Source organism: Argentina silus (genome assembly GCF_951799395.1).
Source record: "Argentina silus genome assembly, chromosome: 17".
Taxonomy (NCBI): domain Eukaryota; kingdom Metazoa; phylum Chordata; class Actinopteri; order Argentiniformes; family Argentinidae; genus Argentina; species Argentina silus.
This window is the reverse complement of record NC_139671.1, coordinates 13210740-13228400: the sequence shown is the minus strand read 5'-3', so window position 1 is coordinate 13228400 and position 17661 is coordinate 13210740. Positions and strand designations below refer to the sequence as shown.

The following is a 17661-nucleotide window of genomic DNA, read 5'->3' as shown; positions in this document are numbered from 1 at the left end:
ATCACAAGGATAACATTACGTCATCAGAATAACCTTGTGTGATTGTGTAAGGAATGTATGTAAGGAATTTCTCAGAACTTCCAAATGATCATAATGATTGTTCATGTATACATGTAAAGTAAAAAATCACTGAATCATTGGACACATAATTCGATAAAAACACTAGTGTAGTTTATTTGCCAAAAATATTAGTAATGAGGATAAATGATGTCCCATGTTGAACAATTTCAGTTTCCTGGGGTGCAAAAGGTCTTGAAATGCAGACATGTCTGTTTAGAGGCCTCTATGGCAGAGACACCCCAAAACCTGCAGCACCCATGTCCCTCTCTGGCCTTCAAATGGCCTTCCTCCTCCACACAGTGCCACGGGCTGCAGCTTTCTCCCCAAATGGGAGCTCAGCTGCATGGGCAAGAGGTGGTGCGATGCTGGGTTTAGCATTAGCCACCCTGGTCCTTTGGTGAGCGGTGTGGTCTGTGGTGTGTTTGGTCCACCAGCTAGGCCAGGTTGTCGAGCGGTTGAAGAGGTTACTGAGGGATTTGTAAGTGTCCATCTGGAGGGGAGGGCTGCTGGTCCACTGCCGAGGCACCATGAGGGTGTCCTGAAGAACCTCAACATCTGGGAGCAGGGCTCGGTTCAGGGTCACCAAAACACCTACACAGAAAAGTATAGTCATGCACTTAAAAGCCATTTAAAAAGGCAAATATTATCTAGGGAAGTAAAACAGCAACCAATCTCTTGAGGGGACAGTTGAGTTGTGATTGGAATGTTCAATTGGACTGTTGTAATCAGGTTGCCGGTACATTCAAACAGCAGCCCACATTTCATCCCATCTATGACATCATTGCTAATTTCATATACTAATATCACAATTCTGCTCCCTTTGATGTAGGCATAACTGTTCCTTCATGATTAACTGTGATCCATTTAGACACGTCCCTTAACCTACCATTCTGTCTAACCTGGCTGAGTTGGACCTTGTACAGCACCTTTAGACCACGTTTGGTTCCTAATCATTGAATAAAGGATGGAAGAAAGATTACATAGTGATAGAAAGATGATCATTCTGTTTGGGCTTTGCAGTACCGATTGAGGTTTTTCAAGACTGATTGATTGCCTATGGATCTGCTGCCATCTATTGGTACTACAAAAAAGCTGCAAGTAAAAACACAAAATCACCCTACAGTAACCTATGCACTGGGAACGCCATGCTGTGTATCTGGTTGACAGCATAAACAGTCATGGTTATTTATACACCCAGATTACAGTTTTCATCCAGTGTATACACACAAGAAATAGAACTATGCACACAAGTCTGAAAACTTGAAGATCATGTATCAACAACAACACCCCAGACTGCTAAACTCTAAACCTAATTCCATTGTTTTCACTCAAATAGAAATTCTAAATCACATTTTTGCAAAACTCTAAGCACAAATCGCATCATTTAGCATACTTTATTCACCTGGAAAACACTGGCCTTCAAAATGCCACCCCCTAATTACCAATTGGTCTCACTCACTTCTCACCTGTTCAAACTCAATTGGCAAAACACTTCAATCATTTACTGTATTACAGTAACAAATAAATAGTAGCTTTGTTACCTTTTTGTATTTGTGCACTGATTTCATCATTACATCTCCAGAAAGACATTCTAAACATTTTCTTACTTAACATTTTTCATTTTACTTATCAGGGCAATTACTGTGACTTTTGCCAAAATAGGTAACAATTGTGTATGCAATATTTATATGATAGCTGTGTGTATCGTTTTGGTGGAAAGACGTTTCAGTTTTGAGAAGAGAGAACATGGTTTTGAGTGCAGTGTTTCATGTTTGCAAAAGATTTGACAAAATGGTTTTCAGTTTTGTGTTTAGAGTTTTGAGAAATTGAGCTATAGTTTCAGGAAACGTGTTTAAAAGATTGGGAAAAACTGTAATAAATGATGTCTTTGTTAAATAGGCATGATATGAATAATCACCATCTTCAGGCAATATATTATTGGAATTAGTAGATACTCTTGACATATGGGACTGGAAGTGGTCTCTAATCTTTACACCGAAAGAAAAGACAAATTGGAGAGAATAACTGGGAACAGGAAACAACTCTTTATTTCAACACAAAAATTAACATTAAAGCTTTGATAAAGAACCCCAAAAACAACAAAAAAATATTTGTAAGTGGGTGATGGTGTCAAATATAAAATGCAATGATATCGAAACATATTTTTTTGACGGGAACATGACAAACAGGAAGAGTGTTAAAAACATGGAAGCAGGGGGAAAAACACAACAAAACCATTCAAATGTTTCTTGTTTACATCATGTATTTAATCTATCTCATGATTGTCTGTGGAAAATAATATCAAATACAAAAACATAACACATAACAAAGTAGAAAATTGCTGTAAGACCTTTCCAGTCATGACATTGTAAATTCACATAAGTTTACAAAACAAAACACAGCTATAACATTTTCAGGACTTCATTGACTATAAATCAGGATTGTGTTTCCGGCTAGGTTTTCTGAGCTCATTCTTGGTTCTTAAAATCTATGCAATAGTCCTATAACATGTTGTACCAAAATAAGCATTCGTTCAGTGCAATCTACTGACATTTTGTTCAAATAAAAGTCTATGAATCATTACATATCTTGGAGTTTTACATTTAAAAATTCAAATGATGTACTGTACAACTGGATGGGACATACTGTATCAGACAAGTTTACATTTACTAATACATACAAATACAAATGTACAAAAATGATACGACCATACATGTTTGAGATGTTGGTTGTGGAGTACCGTTAACTGACTGACGCCTGGTGAATTTACGAGGTATGGGTATGAGGGTATGAATTGTATGTTTACAACCATGTGAGTGGAGCTCGATGCTGTCCAAGAACCACACATTCATCAGTATATCATTGAAAGGTTATTGAACAGAGTAAGACCATCTTTCAGACTGGATAGCAGATTGTAGGAGATTGTAATAACAAACAGTCTAGAGTGGAGATGTTAATCTACAGTAACAGTCATAATAATCTGGAATGCATAAATAGTCTTTTTAACTTTAAAAAAAGTGTTTAGTGTTTCTTGACACATACAGTATGCTGTCGTAAGTATGTTAGTATCCTAGCAACCAGAGATACAGGAAGCAAGCATGGTTTGAGAACCTTATTGGACTCCAAAGTAGAGTAAATAATGGTTGCAACAGATCTTAATTCCCTTTCAGTGTAACATAAATAAAGGCAAGCTTGACAAATCCTGTGAAAAATGGTATTACACATACAAATATGTCCAGATATAAAATAATGTAACTTTGAAATCTAAACACAGAGGGGGCTGGAAACATGAATTTAAACAAACATTTGCTGAACAGACAGTCTCCTTGACCTCCACACAAGGTATTTCTACCTCAAATAAAATACACGTCTAGCTAAAAGGCCGGAGAGACTGCATCATACCATAGCATTGTGTCAATGGCTAGAGGGACATTTTATCATGAGCTTTTGTAAGTGGTCCTGTGTCGCATAATGATGACATCATATGAGGTAATGGACTTGAGGGATGTATTGTCTGTTTACTGTCTCCTGCTTTGGGGTCTGGTGGTTGGCTGTGGAGTTGTGAGGTAGAGAGCTGATCATCCACAACCTGTTTGCATGTTGTAACTGTGGTGTATCTGTGGTGTTGTGTAACCTTTTTCTGAGGTAGAGGATTCCTTCCCCTCACACAAGAAACTGAACGAGGTGAGACTGAATATCTGCCCTGAGCCTGTTAATATCTCTTAAGAGCTTGATTTACATAACACTTTGTGTGTTGCATACCATAAAGAAAGGTTGAAGTGTGTGTGTGTGTGTGTGTGTGTGTGTGTGTGTGTGTGTGTGTGTGTGTGTCAGGAGGAATGTTCTGAAAGAGGGCGATGCCTCTGGTCGGTTTGATGCTATGGCTCTCCAAAGGCTGAGGCCTTGTCCTTCAAGAGGTCCAGACACACGTGACAGCTCCAGCTCCCTACAGAGAGAGAGAGAGAGAGAGAGAGAGAGAGAGAGAGAGAGAGAGAGAGAGAGAGAGAGAGAGAGAGAGAGAGAGAAGAGAGCAAGACAAAACACAGACATGAGTCAAAATTAGCTTGTTCCTCCTTATAGTGAACTGTCTTCGACTCTTCCTGGCCTAGGCAGTATTGGAGAGTTGTAGGTGGTGCGGTGTGTTATATCGAGTGGAATATGCACAAAATGTGTGACTGTTCTTTGACGCGAAAGACCCAAGTGTCTATCATTAGGCCAAGAGAACATCCTCAAGATCAGAGGGCAACACTTCCAGTTTACATGTCCCAGACAGGACTCCCTTCCGTCACAGGAGTGTGATTCCAAATCACCCCCCCTGCTGACAGTACTACGTGTAACATCACTGTGCTGTCATGCGTGATCTTACCCTCAGGAGGCTGGGTCATGGGGGGCTTCAGGCAGTACATGTGGTACCCTCTGTCACAGTCGTCACAGAACAGCAGCTGGTCCTACAGGGACACAATGGACACATCTCTACTTTGGACCACCCTATTCCACATAGTACACTACTTTTTTTTCCTTTTTTTTATATACATATATATATATATTTTAGGGCATTTCTGCTTCATTGGGATAGAGATAGTAGAGATTGACAGGAAGGATGAGTGAGAGAGAGGAGGGATGACATGCAGGATATGTCGATGGCCGGAATCGAACCAGGGACCTTGCGATGATATGGTATGCACCTTAGTGTGCTACGCCACTGAGCGCCCCATAGTACACTACTTTTGATCCAGAACCACAACGAGCTTACTGTGCTAAAGCCTGGGCATAAGCTCTGGACACTAACCCAAGTGTTCTGGTACAGTATCAGGCAGTGAGAGCATACATTTTTCAGTATATATGGTCCCAGCAATCAAACCCACAACCACAGAATCAAACCCACAACCTTAGCGTCGTTAGCGCCATGCTCTACCAACTGAGCCACAGAGGACCACCTATTCCCCAAAGAGAGTGTATTCTTCAGTCAAGTTCTATCATTTTACTTACATCATTCTCGGAGGTGCCACAAATGCTGCAGGACTTGCACTCGATGCACTGCCATTGGTACGTCCTCACCGCCTGCATCATGTTGTCCGTGAACTGCAAACAGGTGGGGTGTCCTGGAGAGAGGGAAAGAAGGAGGGAGGGAGGGAGGGAGGGATGAGAGGGAGGGATGAGAGGGTGAGGAATGGACAGGAGGCAGGTAGAAAGACAGGAACAAAGGGAAATTTAGTAAAAGGGGTGGATTGAGTAATGGAAGACGTAGGAGAGAGGAAGCCATGTTGATAAGGGAAGCAGTTATAGATATGGTACAGTGTAAAGTAAAGTTGAATGATGTGCTCTCATACTGTATTAAGTATGGTAAGTAACATGTTGTGTATATCCTCATTATGGAGTATACAGTGCTGCTTGAAAGTATGTGAACCCCTTGTGCAATTATAGATTATTTTAGTTTTTACCATGAAATCTTTATTTAATCAGAACTATTTTTTATCTGACATAACAGGTTTATATTTACCAATTCCATATGTTGGTTTAGAGGAAACCATGTGTGTAGTAGAAAAACTAAATTATAAAGAAATTAGTGCAAAAATAAGTGAACCCGAAGTTGCATTGGTTAAATCAAGTAGGTAAGTAGAATCAGGTGGGTAAATAATTGGGTACCAAATGAACCAATCAAAGGACAGATCTTTAGGAAAGAGTTTGGGCAGGACTCTGATAAATAGAGATAAGAAACCTGGTCAGTTTTGTGTTACCCATACAGATGAATGCAAAACACACCATGCCAAGAGGAAAGGAGATCTTAGAGGACATCAGGAAGAGGGTAATGAGAGCACATTGAGAACATCTAGAAATTTGCAGACCTCCCTTGCTGCATCTCAGGTAAGACTGCATGCTTCAACAATAAGAAGAACACTGAATCGAAATGGCATTCATGGGAGGGTTGCTAGGAAGAAGCCTCTGCTGTCAAAAAAGAACCAAACTGCCCGTCTTAACTTTGCCAGAGACCACCTGGACAAGCCTGAAGGTTTCTGGAAGTCTAAACATTTTATAAGTTAATTTTAATATTTGATACATGGATACAGGGTTCACAAACTTTCAAGCAGCATTGTATATTGTTCAGTGCTTACCACACATGCTTACAACACACACAATTTAACCCCTTTCAAAGACAAACCCACTAAGTTCCTTTGATTTATGAAACAGGCAGATGGTTTAGAAATGTTGAGTTCTTTAGTTTCGTTTTGACTGGTCAAGTTGCTTTGGTGTGTAATTATGCCAGTTTAAACTAGAAGGCGTGAGTGCGTGCGTGCATTCATGCATGCATGAAGCTTCTAGCAGGACTGAACTTCTACAAGCAATTCACTCTGAATGGCCTTGACTGAATAAATTACGATAATACAATGCAACCACACATCTCAAGACACATCTCAACTATTCAACCATTCAATCTAAGATTTATGAGGAGGCACAAACAATGGCTCTTTGCTGTTATTCAATAAATAACAGGGAATAGATTATTTTCATAGTTAGTAGGATAGTTTGCAGAGTGGTATTTGAGCTCCTGATTCAAAGAGAGAACAAATGACAGTGCTGCCATTCTACTGCAACTCAATATAGCAGGAAGAGAGTCCCATAACCTGTCATCACAGTAAATGAATGGGTTATGGTAGATATGGGATGAATTGAGCCAAAACAGCTACCAAAACTCCTATGCTTAGGACAAATAGTTTAGTCTCACTGATACTTGCAGATGAAGTGCCTACACTTAAAACGTCTCCATTCAAAAGCACTGTGGTTAGACATCCAACTGTCTGCTAGATATCATTTGCTGTCCCTGACTATTCAAAATAGGACTATTGCTCCAGGTATCGCTACTGACTTAGTTAGATTCTCTTCCAAGAGTGACAGTACAGGTATATTGTATTGCTGTCCTGTCGGTATGATTCAATCATTTGCTACCCATTCATAAAGCCACAAGTGAGTTATTATAGAGGTATCAATGAGCCATAAATCAGTTTGTGTCTGGAGCCAAACAGTCATGCTGAGGTTTCTCTGCTCTGGGAACGCAGCCAACCCAAAGTGCTTCCTCCTCTCAGCGCACCACCGGACCCAAATAGATAGAGAGCTTTCAGTGACAGTCTTGGTTAGGTGGAATGAAAATAAATGCACCCTGTGTGAAAAGAGAACCAGGGCGACCAAGCTCAACCAGACACAATGATGCATTACAGTGACCAGGAAATAATTTAATGTGCTGGCATTTTGATGTCCTATTAATTCGAATGATTTCTCCTTTGTTGTTATGGTAGAGGATAATATGTTGCACTGCAGCACTTGAAGAGAGGTGGCTGAAGAGACTCCAAAACTCAAGATTTTAATTGGGATTCTGGATGTGGGAGAATCATACAAATTGCATGGTGGAATTCTGCTTATCCCCAATTGAATCCTTGCCAATATCAAATTCATCCCAATGCTGCCCAAGAAATATAGTATAGATAGTATGTCAACAAATGAAAGACCACCTCTACGAATCTACACCAACCGGTTTCAATCGTCTCTACAGACAGAGGGACAATGAAATGCCGATTGGCTCTTACCTCTCAGCTAACTGTCCTCTCTGGCCAATGGTATGACTCAGAGTCGGTGCTCATCCCTCCCTCTGCCTCCTTATTGGCCACTCTGTCCACGTCGCCATGGAAACATGTTGTCAATCAACCCGTTTCTGTTAGCCCAAACTCTCTGCTCTCACCTTTGTGTTTTCCCCTCTAGTTCCGAGGTTACAGTAGTACGGCCAAGAGGTTTCGGATTGGTTTATAAGCTTGTTTATTTCATTCCAATGCAGTCTATTTATAGTTTTCATTTTTTATATTTTTTATGTTTTCAAAAGTAGATTCCACATAGATGACAAATCTGTCACATCAGACTGAACAATTAAATCCATATGCAAATGTGCTTGGTCAAAAACATAACATTCTGTCCTTCAAGGAAAAGCAATCTCCAAGAAAAAAGCTCCTCTGTCTCTCACTCACTGATTCAGCAAACAGATGCTGCCAAGTCCTTCATTGGTTTCAAGAGTTCAAAAAACAACCATCCCAACGTATATTCAAAGGCCTGGGGTGTCAACTGAAGACCATTTGTCCAAGTTAAGACACTTGTCTTCGAAGTCATTCAGTATACATTCTACAAAAAGTCAAAACCAAAAAAAAAGGATCTACGATTTTTGGCATCAAGTTCTGCCTGTCAAGAAAATAGTCCTTTCCTCAGCTCCGTGTGTCTACCACACCGTCGTCGTCGTCAGAAAAGAAAATATCTTCAAGCTCGCCGTCCTCAAAGCCATGAAACGTTGACGCCTCGCTTTCCGACGCGTTGCCGAACAACTCTTCGAGAACGCTCGTCTTCCTCCCTTCCCTCTTCACTCCTCCGTGTCCAGCTAACGTGAATACATCAGCATCAGAGCAACAAAAACAAGACAACAGTGTCACCTTGAGCCTCTCTGTCTCTACGTCTCTCTGACTAAGCAACCTGCTCAAATCAATATGGTCAAAAAGGTCTCTCGTGCTGTCTAAGGTGTGTTTGAAATGAACACTTTCTCTGAGTGTATAAGATGGTAGTGAAAACCGGACAACTCCTGAGATGGTTGGCAGGTAGGGTCAAGTGTGAGCAGTTCACAGACCCGTGTTATGAATACAACAAAAAAGAAAAAGAAAAGAAAAACACAGCCAAAAAAAGCGACATGAGGAAATGTGTGAAAAAACGGAGGAACATAAAAAAAAGAGTGAATGTATGTGGAAGAGAGGATGTTGCAAAAAGTCTTCTATGGCAGAATTCATAATTGATGAATGCGTTGACAAGCTCACATTGAGAGGCATGCAGGATGGAAGCAGGCAGCTGACCTTACCAATCATCGTCATCTGAAGGAAATACAGCACCGCTAGCGCAGAGAGATGAGGCTACTGACTGCTGGTACAAACTACAAGAAGGCTCATTGATAACTCAGCAACCATGGCCTAAATCCTTCAATGAGCAAGCCCAGGTGGCAACCACAAGGAAAAAAAGAAAGAAACTGAGGAACCAGACTCTAAAGAATCTCGTGACCCTATGACAAGGTACCCACCCTACCATTGCACTAACCCCCCCCGCCGACAACGCCACTGCCATCGAAACAAAGCACAATACAAACTGAACCATGGAAAGGTTAGCATAAAAACTGATAATTTTGTGTCATTTCAAGACAGACTGGAAGACTGAAACTACAGATGAAGCACAAATCTGCTACATTTCCACAGTATGATAAGGACTCTTGACACCATTGGAACTAATGAGCTACTCAGGCCTAAAACAGTTATGAGAGAGGATAAATGGGCAAATGATTTAAATAACAACAATATCAATGTAAAGTAGATGCTAGCTGAGTTGACTCATAATGGCTTAATCTACAATGTTTGTCTAAATTGTAATTAAACTGTATCTGCTTATGTAATTGTCATGTTATTACCATGTCATGTGCTATGTACCATGTAAATACCATGAAGCCGAAAGTTAGTCTCAGACTAAAGCTGCTCTAGGCAAAGACACCTAAATCTAGCACGGTACAGGAGACATAACCAGAAGTAGTCAAAGGCCAGCGAGAAATACAAACACAACAAGAACAAAACAAAATAAAGATGAGATGTGTGGAAGCAAATTAAAACTGAGTATGATTCTGACCAATTCTATTGAATGTTATGCCTTCACATTTCCCCATCTAAGATGGTATTCCATTACCGTATGTTGATTAACTGTAAGACTAGTTGATAAGAAACACAGTTATATTGACATGATTACCTCCCTGTACTACGCTGAACCTATCCTTTAGAATGAGTTGTGTAATATTATCTATTTAAGAAATCTGTTTAGATAATCATGTTTAGCTTAATCAGTTGTAGAGTTCAGAACGGTTACAAAGGTGGCAAAGGTTAGAATGTGACAAATAAGGTAGGGTAGATAGGTGTCTCTGGTTTAAGAGTGCTGTACAGTACATGGCCTCTTTAAGTAGATACAGAGTTCTTCTGTGTGTCTGGGGGCAATGGGATGGCTACCATGGAATAACGTGACGTAATCTACTGCATGAGCAACATAACACTTTAGGGGTGGAAACCAGTCTTTCTGTATGGCTCTGGGGCAGCAGGGGCAGCAGGCAGCGGGGGGGGGGCAGCAGACAGTGTGCTAGAGCCAGGGGGGGTACACTGTACACTCACCAGAGCGTCCACAGTCTGAACAGGAAACCAGCTCCTCCGCTTGGCCCGTCTTCCTGTTGGAGTCCTGGTCCCCCAGGCAGAAGTCACAGTAGTCATTGGGAATGATGGAGCCGTCTGCCGCTTTCTGAGCTGTGAAGGGACGGATACACACACACACAAGGAAAGGTCAGGAACGGTTGTTTGAATCATCGTCGTCATGACGCAGGTCTAGTTTAATCATGTGTAAAATTGTTGTCCAAATGTCAAACATTCCATGTTTTATCGCAGAAACAGACCAGAGGGAGCAAATTCAATGTCAGAGGGATATACAGTACAACACATCTTACAGCCTCTGAGACACTATAACATTTTTTAAATGTAGTGATATAGCCCTATTGTATGTTTGAGTGGATGGATAGGACTAACCCTAACCCTAACCCTAAACCATGAGGGTGGTGGTCTCTTACGTTTGTGGTTTTCGGGCCGGTGTGCTGGGGGAGAGCGGCTCCGCTCATCCTCTCTCTCGTCCTCGCCCTCACCCTCCTCCTCCGCCAGGTGTGTGTGTGCGTAGTGGTAGCTCAGGCCGGGACGGTTCTTGTAGCGCTTCCCACAGACTGTCAACAGCAGAAACCCATACCCATCAGAACCCATGAGAACAATCCCAAAACTGGGACTAAAACCAGCAGTACTATACACCTGCTCAAGCTCAGCAGGTGTCCAGTGGGTTATGTCGTATCCTTTTCAACAGTGCTTTTATTCTTTAATTCTGTTTCATTAGGCTGATGTTGATATAGAATTATGTGATACTGTGAATGAAAGGACCTTGTCTGGAGAATTATAGGATGTGTTTCATTAGTGACCAATCGTACTCTGAACGTACACTGTCTAAAATAACTGTTGGGTAGAGTTTTCATGTTGCACTACAGCTTAGTTACTGTACTATTACCAATAGTGGCCTGCATGAGGATCAAATAAAGAGCGAATAACAAGAGGGCATTCGAAGGCTTGAGCAGGAGAATAGATCTGCTGGGTTTAGAACTCACATCTTCCCAAGGGAGCAGCACAGGCTATCCTTGAAGCCAATTCTCAACAATAACACACTTTAAAAAAGGCCGAAAAAAAAAAAAAAACAGAGTGTTGATTACATTTGAGCAGTGTTGAGCTTTGTGTGTTTTTTTAGTAGATTAATTGGTGGAAACATTGAGTTATCGGTGGAGACTCCTGGCTGTTTTTCAGTTTGTCCTGCTCCTCAGAGAAAGGGTATTGTTGTGAGAGTCTTTATCAGTGTGGGTAATAGCAGATAAGAGTGGGCTGAGGAGGGAGACAGCTGTGTAATAAACACCTTGAGGAAGATGTGAAGGTGAACATTCCAGTGTCTGTCTTAAAGTGAGACACCAGCTCTCAAGACAATGGGAAGGACTAAAAACACAGTTTACAACTGAAACCGCTACTCAATGTCTCCTTCAGGATGGATTTTTAAGGGCTTTTTCTACTAAAAAGCAACCGAGGGCCATTGAGACTTGTCTACCAACAACACTAGGGATTTAATTCACCACACATTACTACTTAATCTCGCAGACCCAGACAATATGCCTCCTCTAGCTGTAAAGTCTAGGAGCGAGATTCATTACTACTGGGAAGGAACTATTGTCTACTTACTCAACCATATAAATTCTCTATTATACACTCACCGAGCACTTTATTAGAACACTATACTAATACTGGGTAGGGCCTCCGTTTGCTCTCAAAATAGCCTCAATTCTTCGTGGCATTGATTCCACAAGATATTGGAAACATTCCTTTGAGATTCTGGTCCATAATGACATGATTGCATCATGCAATTCCTGCAGATTTTCCAGGTGCACTTTCAAGCTGTGAATCTCCCGTTCTACCACATCCCAAATGTGTTCTATTGGATTCAGATCCGGTGACTGGGAAGGCCACTGAAGAACACTGAACTCATTGTCATGTTCATGAAACCAGTTTGAGACGACTTTTGCTTTGTGACATGGTGCATTATCATGCTGGAAGTAACCATTACAAGATGGGTAAATTGTGGCCATGAAGGGATGCACATGGTCAGCAACGATACTCAAACAGGCTGTGGCATTCAAGCAATGATTGATTGGTACTAACAGGCCCAAAGTGTGCCAAGAAAACATTCCCCACATCATTACACCACCTCCACCATGAGAAGGTGTACAGGTGTTCCCAATAAAGTGCTCAGTGAGTCTACAAACTCCCTAATAAACACCATATGACACCATATGGTTCATCAGGAGGAACAGGGTGTGGGGGGGAAAGTAGTTAAATGACCACTGTAGATAGATCATATTTTCTTTGAGACTTCTATTAAAGCACTGACTATAGAAATGTATAGTTCTGGGCTTTTCAATAAATAAATAAAGTACCTATCTATGATGTCATCATATCACTTGAAGAGGAGTCATTTCATCGGTGCCGCCTGGTCTTTTTCTACGAACAAGCATTACAAGTCGTATCTACACATGGCCTGAAGGTTAGAGCACAACGTATACATGGATGTTGTTTAAAAACGTGTGTGACAACAACGTGACATATTCTTGTGCCTTGTGTTATTTGATGTCCTCTGTTTAATCTTGGCTTCATTGTGATGCCACAATGACAATGCTATAGAGGCGTGACTGAATGCATGAGCTTAGAGGGAGGATAGCAAATAATTAGTGCCCAGCAAAAACCAGCACATAGGACAGTGTTAGTGCCATGCAAGCTTGTTTTGGTCTTAGCCTCTATGCTTATGCAATTACAAAGCATAGTTAGTGATAGATTGCTTAGAGCTTAGTGTAGTTTAGCAGCTCAAAGCAGCCCACCCCCGACACCAGTAAAGCCCCCGTGATTAGAGAGCCTCGTCGTTAGAAAAGCCTCAGTTCAATTCCGAGAGAGAAAAGATGGCAACCAAGTCAAGTCCAGATACCTGAGTCAGCAGTTTTTGAGTTATGCTTTTGTTTGTATCTGTCTGAAACAGAGAAGACACAAAAGCAAATGGAAAAAAGAAACAAAGAAAAAACAAGAGTGAGTTGTTTCATTCAGAGAGAGGCTGTAACATCCCATCAGGAGAACCCAGTCCTCCCCAGCATTTCTCTTCAGATATGTCATATAAGTAGCATGCTAGGCTAGTTGGACTGTCAACAAACTCAGGTGCAGGCACTCTTCATGCTCCTTTGGAAGAGAGTTGCTCTCTACTCAAGAGACAGAGCTTTTTACAGAGCGTGCAGCGAAAGGTAAGTCACTGTGCTGAAGAAGGCTTGACGCCGAAATGAGTCCACAGTGACTATAGTATATTCGGAAAGTATTCAGACCCCTTAAACTTTTTCCACATTTTGTTATATTACAGCCTCATTCTAAAATGGATTCAATTCATTTTCCTCATCAATCTACACAGAATACCCCATAATGACAAAGCAAAAACAGGTTTCTAGAAATGTTTGCTAATTTATTAAAAATAAAAAACTTAAATATCACATTAGCATAAGTATTCAGACCCTTTACTCAGTACTTTCTTGAAGCACCTTTGGCAGCGATTACAGCCTCAAGTCTTCTTGGGTATGACGCTACAAGCCTGGCACACCTGTATTCGGGGAGTTTGTCCCATTCTTTTCTGCAGATCCTCTCAAGCTCTGTCAGGTTGGCAGGGAAGCGTCTGTGCACAGCTATTTTCAGGTCTCTCCAGAGATGTTTGATCGGGTTCGTCCGGGCTCTGGCTAGGCCAGTCAAGGACATTCAGAAGCCCGAAGCCACTCCTGCTGTCTTGGCTGTGTGCTTAGGGTCGTTATCCTGTTGGAAAGTGAACCTTCGCCCCAGTCTGAGGTCTTGAGCAGATTTTCATCAAGGATCTCTCTGTACTTTGCTCCGTTCATCTTTCTCTCGATCCTGACTAGTCTCCCAGTCCCTGCCACTGAAAAACATCCCCCACAGCATGATGCTGCCACCACCATGCTTCACCATAGGGATGGTATTGGCCAGGTGATGAGCGGTGCCTGGTTTCCTTCAGATGTGATGCTTGGCATTCAGGCCAAAGAGTTCAATCTTGGTTTCATCAGACCAGAGAATCTTGTTTCTCATGGTCTGAGAGTCCTTTAGGTGCCTTTTGGCAAACTCCAAGTGGGCTGTCATGTGCTTTTTAATGAGGAGTGGCTTCCGTCTGGCCACTCTACCATAAAGGCCTGATTGGTGGAGTGCTGCAGAGATGGTTGTCCTTCTGGAAGGTTCTCCCATCTTCACAGAGGAGCTCTGTCAGAGTGACCATTGGGTTCTTGGTCACCTCCCTGATGATGGCCTTTCTCCCCCTATTGCTCAGTTTGGCCGGGCTGCCAGCTCTAGGAAGAGTCTTGATGGTTCCAAACTTCTTTCATTTAAGAATGATGGAGGCTACTATTGAGACCTTCAATTCTGCAGAATTTTTTTGTACCCATCACCAGATCTGTGCCTCGACACAATCCTGTTTCGGAGGTCTACTGACAATTCCTTCGACCTCATGGTCTGGTTTTTGTTCTGACATGCACTGTCAACTGTGGGACCTTATATAGACAGGTGTGTGCCATTCCAAATCATGTCCAATCAATTGAATTTACCACAGATGGACTCCAGTCAAGTCGTAGAAACATCTCAAGGATGATCATTGGAAACAGGATGCACCTGAGCTCAATTTCGAGTGTCATAGCAAAGGGTCTGAATACTTATAGTAAATGTGATATTTCAGTTTTTTATTTTTAATAAATTAGCAAACATTTCTAAAAACCTGTATAAGGCTGTAACTTAACAAAATGTGGAAAAAGTGAAGAGGTCTGAATACTTTCTGAATGCACTGTATGCTGATTATGCATTAAACCATCATTTACTTGTTTATATCGATAGATAGATAGATAGATAGATAGATAGATAGATAGATAGATATAGATAGGTACTTTATTGATCCCCGAGTGGAAATTAAGGCGTTACAGTAGCTCACATCACAAACAACAAAACGAACAAACAACAAAATAAAGTGACAATAGAAAATAGAATAAAAATGAAATAAAATAAAATAGACATATATGAGAGTGCTGGCCGTATTATTTAACTAAGTCACTGACAAGGACCTAATCCAGGTATGATGAGTGAAATATTGTCAATGGACTCCTGTAGAGCACAGAGCCCTGATCAGAAAATAAATAACAAAACAATAATTGAAATTGATTGTTGAACTATGATGTTAGAAGCGTTAGAAGCGTAATACAAAAGTTCATTTAGAATTTAGATACCTTTGTGTATCATGTCTTCTCTCTTAAGGATAACTGGTATTTAGCCTTTATTTATTTATTCTTTTCTGTGAAGTGTATTGTGTTCCCTTCACAGCCAGTTTAGCTTCATGTCCACCAACTAATTCTGTTACCGACACTCTGTCAATATGACATGAAAGCACATGGTAGCACGTGACATGAGGAACCCTCAAGGTTGTGGTTTTGGTTCTTACTGTCACAGACGTAAGGTTTATCCTGGTCGTCATTGTTAACCGCCTCTGTCCTTCTGCGGCCAGAGCCTCGACCCTGTGGAAGGAGAAACACAAACTCAACAAACTCTTCCTGTTGTCCATTACTCTCTCTCTCTCTCTCTCTCTCTCTCTATCTCTTTCTCTCTCTCTCTCTCTCTCTGGCCTCTGCAGTCGTCTTTCTACCCCTCCCTCCCTCGCCAGCAGTGTTCACTTAGCCATCTCTCCATCTCCCTCTCTCCCTCTCTCTCTCCCTCTATCTCGCTCACTCACTTTGCCTTTGTTCCTGTGCTTCCTCTTCGGAGTGTCCACTTCAAAGTCATCGTCGTCATGGAAACCATCCCCGTTTTCGTCCGCCTCCAGGACCCTCTACAGAAAGAGCAGAGAAGAAGAGAGGGTGGGGGGGGTCATACACCTTTCACACAAAGACATTCCTTTGAATTGTCATGTTTCCTCTGTGACACTTGGAGATTTGATCTCAGTGAAAGATTTAGGAAACACGTGAAAGCAGTAGCATCCATGTGAGTGGGGGTAAGGTCAGCTCACAGTACCTGTATCTCCAGCATGGTCTCGTCCTCTTTGATGATGTTGCCCTTCTTCTCCAGCAGGCCCTCCCCCCTCAGCAGGGCCTCCAGGGCTGTGGCCTCCCCAGGGGGGGGCTCCTTCTTAGGGGCCAACTCTGCCTCTGGGAGAATGGAAAAAAAGGGAGCATTGAGAGCCTGAGAGAGGGCAGGTGTGTCTGGTGTGTGTCTGGGTGTGTGTGTGTGTGTGTGTCTGTGTGTGTGTGTGTCTGTGTGTGTGTGTGTGTGTGTGTGTGTGTGTGTCTGTGTGTCTGTGTGTCTGTGTGTGTGTGTGTGTGTGTGTGTGTGTGTGTGTGTGTGTGTGTGTGTGTGTGTGTGTGTGTGTGTATATAACATCTGTAGGGGATATAACATAATAGTGGCCAGCCTGCTTCCCATTCACCTAAACTGCAGAGGTGATTTCAGAGCCGGCACCAATCAAACCTGAAGTGCACCAGCACCAGAGCTACATATGAAAGGAGGATGAGAAAGAACGAGATTGGTCTGGCTCAGGGTCTGAGCTCTTGTTGTTTTCTTTTCTGTGTTTGTTTTTCATTACAGCCACAGAGGTCAAGGCCTCTGGCCTCTACCCGCCCCCCCCCCCCCCCCCATCTTTCTCTCCACCCCTCTCTTTCTCTCTTTCTTGCTCTTCCCATCTCTCTCTCTCTCCCGCCCTCTCTTTCTTTCTCCGCCCCTCTTTCTCCGCCCCTCTCTCTCCGCCCCTCTCTCTCTCTCTCCCCCACTCTTTCTCTCTCCGCCCCCCTCTCTCTCTTTCATTTCTGTGGAGATAAACTACTCTAGGAGAGGAGTGACATCATAGTCGGCTTCCTAGTGTCTGTCACATGGTGTCTAAAAAAGGACATGGGGATAAGTGTAAATGGCAATACTGTACATGAAAAAAAAAAAGAAGTATGAGGGAGGGAGGGAGGGAGGGAAGGAGGGAGGGAGGGAGGGAGGAGGCTGCTGAAGCCTAAGCCCGTTATTTAGAGCAGAACCAGGGCTGCTATACCTCTCCCCCCCCTCCATCTCTCTTTGTGTCTGCGTAGGCAGGCTGACTTTGAGCTGTCACTGACAAGACACACATCCTCCCCCTCTTCCCCTTTCCCTCCCAACCTAACCCCCTCCTCACCTCCCTCTCCTCTCTCCACCTTCTTCCCCCGTTTCCTTCAAACTAGCCCCCCAATTCTCCCCTCTCAACCTACCCCCCCCTCATCCCCTTGCCGCTTTCCACCCTCCCCCTTTCCCTCAACCTAGCCCCCCCTCTTCACCCCCTTGCTGCTCTCCACCCTCCACCCTCCCCCTTTCCCTCAACCTACCCCCCCCCCCTCCTCACCCG

The 17661-nt window shown here is 42.6% G+C and overlaps 1 protein-coding gene across 3 annotated transcripts in view; it reads right to left on the bottom strand.

The window, feature by feature from the left end:
• Positions 1 to 2091: 2091 nt before the first annotated feature.
• The window catches only part of dpf3 (double PHD fingers 3), a 31033-nt gene continuing 15463 nt past the window's right edge, over positions 2092 to 17661 (bottom strand). The window contains exons 4-12 of one of the 3 annotated variants that reach the window (XM_083688403.1): positions 16317 to 16450; positions 16039 to 16134; positions 15751 to 15823; positions 13213 to 13254; positions 10727 to 10873; positions 10281 to 10409; positions 5050 to 5162; positions 4427 to 4508; positions 2092 to 4006 (exon numbers count right to left, since the gene is read on the bottom strand). In XM_083688403.1, coding sequence (XP_083544529.1) covers positions 3939 to 4006; positions 4427 to 4508; positions 5050 to 5162; positions 10281 to 10409; positions 10727 to 10873; positions 13213 to 13254; positions 15751 to 15823; positions 16039 to 16134; positions 16317 to 16450 — 884 coding nt within the window. In that variant the 3' untranslated portion in view covers positions 2092 to 3938. Of the gene's footprint in view, positions 4007 to 4426; positions 4509 to 5049; positions 5163 to 8148; positions 8474 to 10280; positions 10410 to 10726; positions 10874 to 13212; positions 13255 to 15750; positions 15824 to 16038; positions 16135 to 16316; positions 16451 to 17661 lie in introns of those variants that run through there. The other 2 variants (XM_083688401.1, XM_083688402.1) reach the window with 2 other exon arrangements.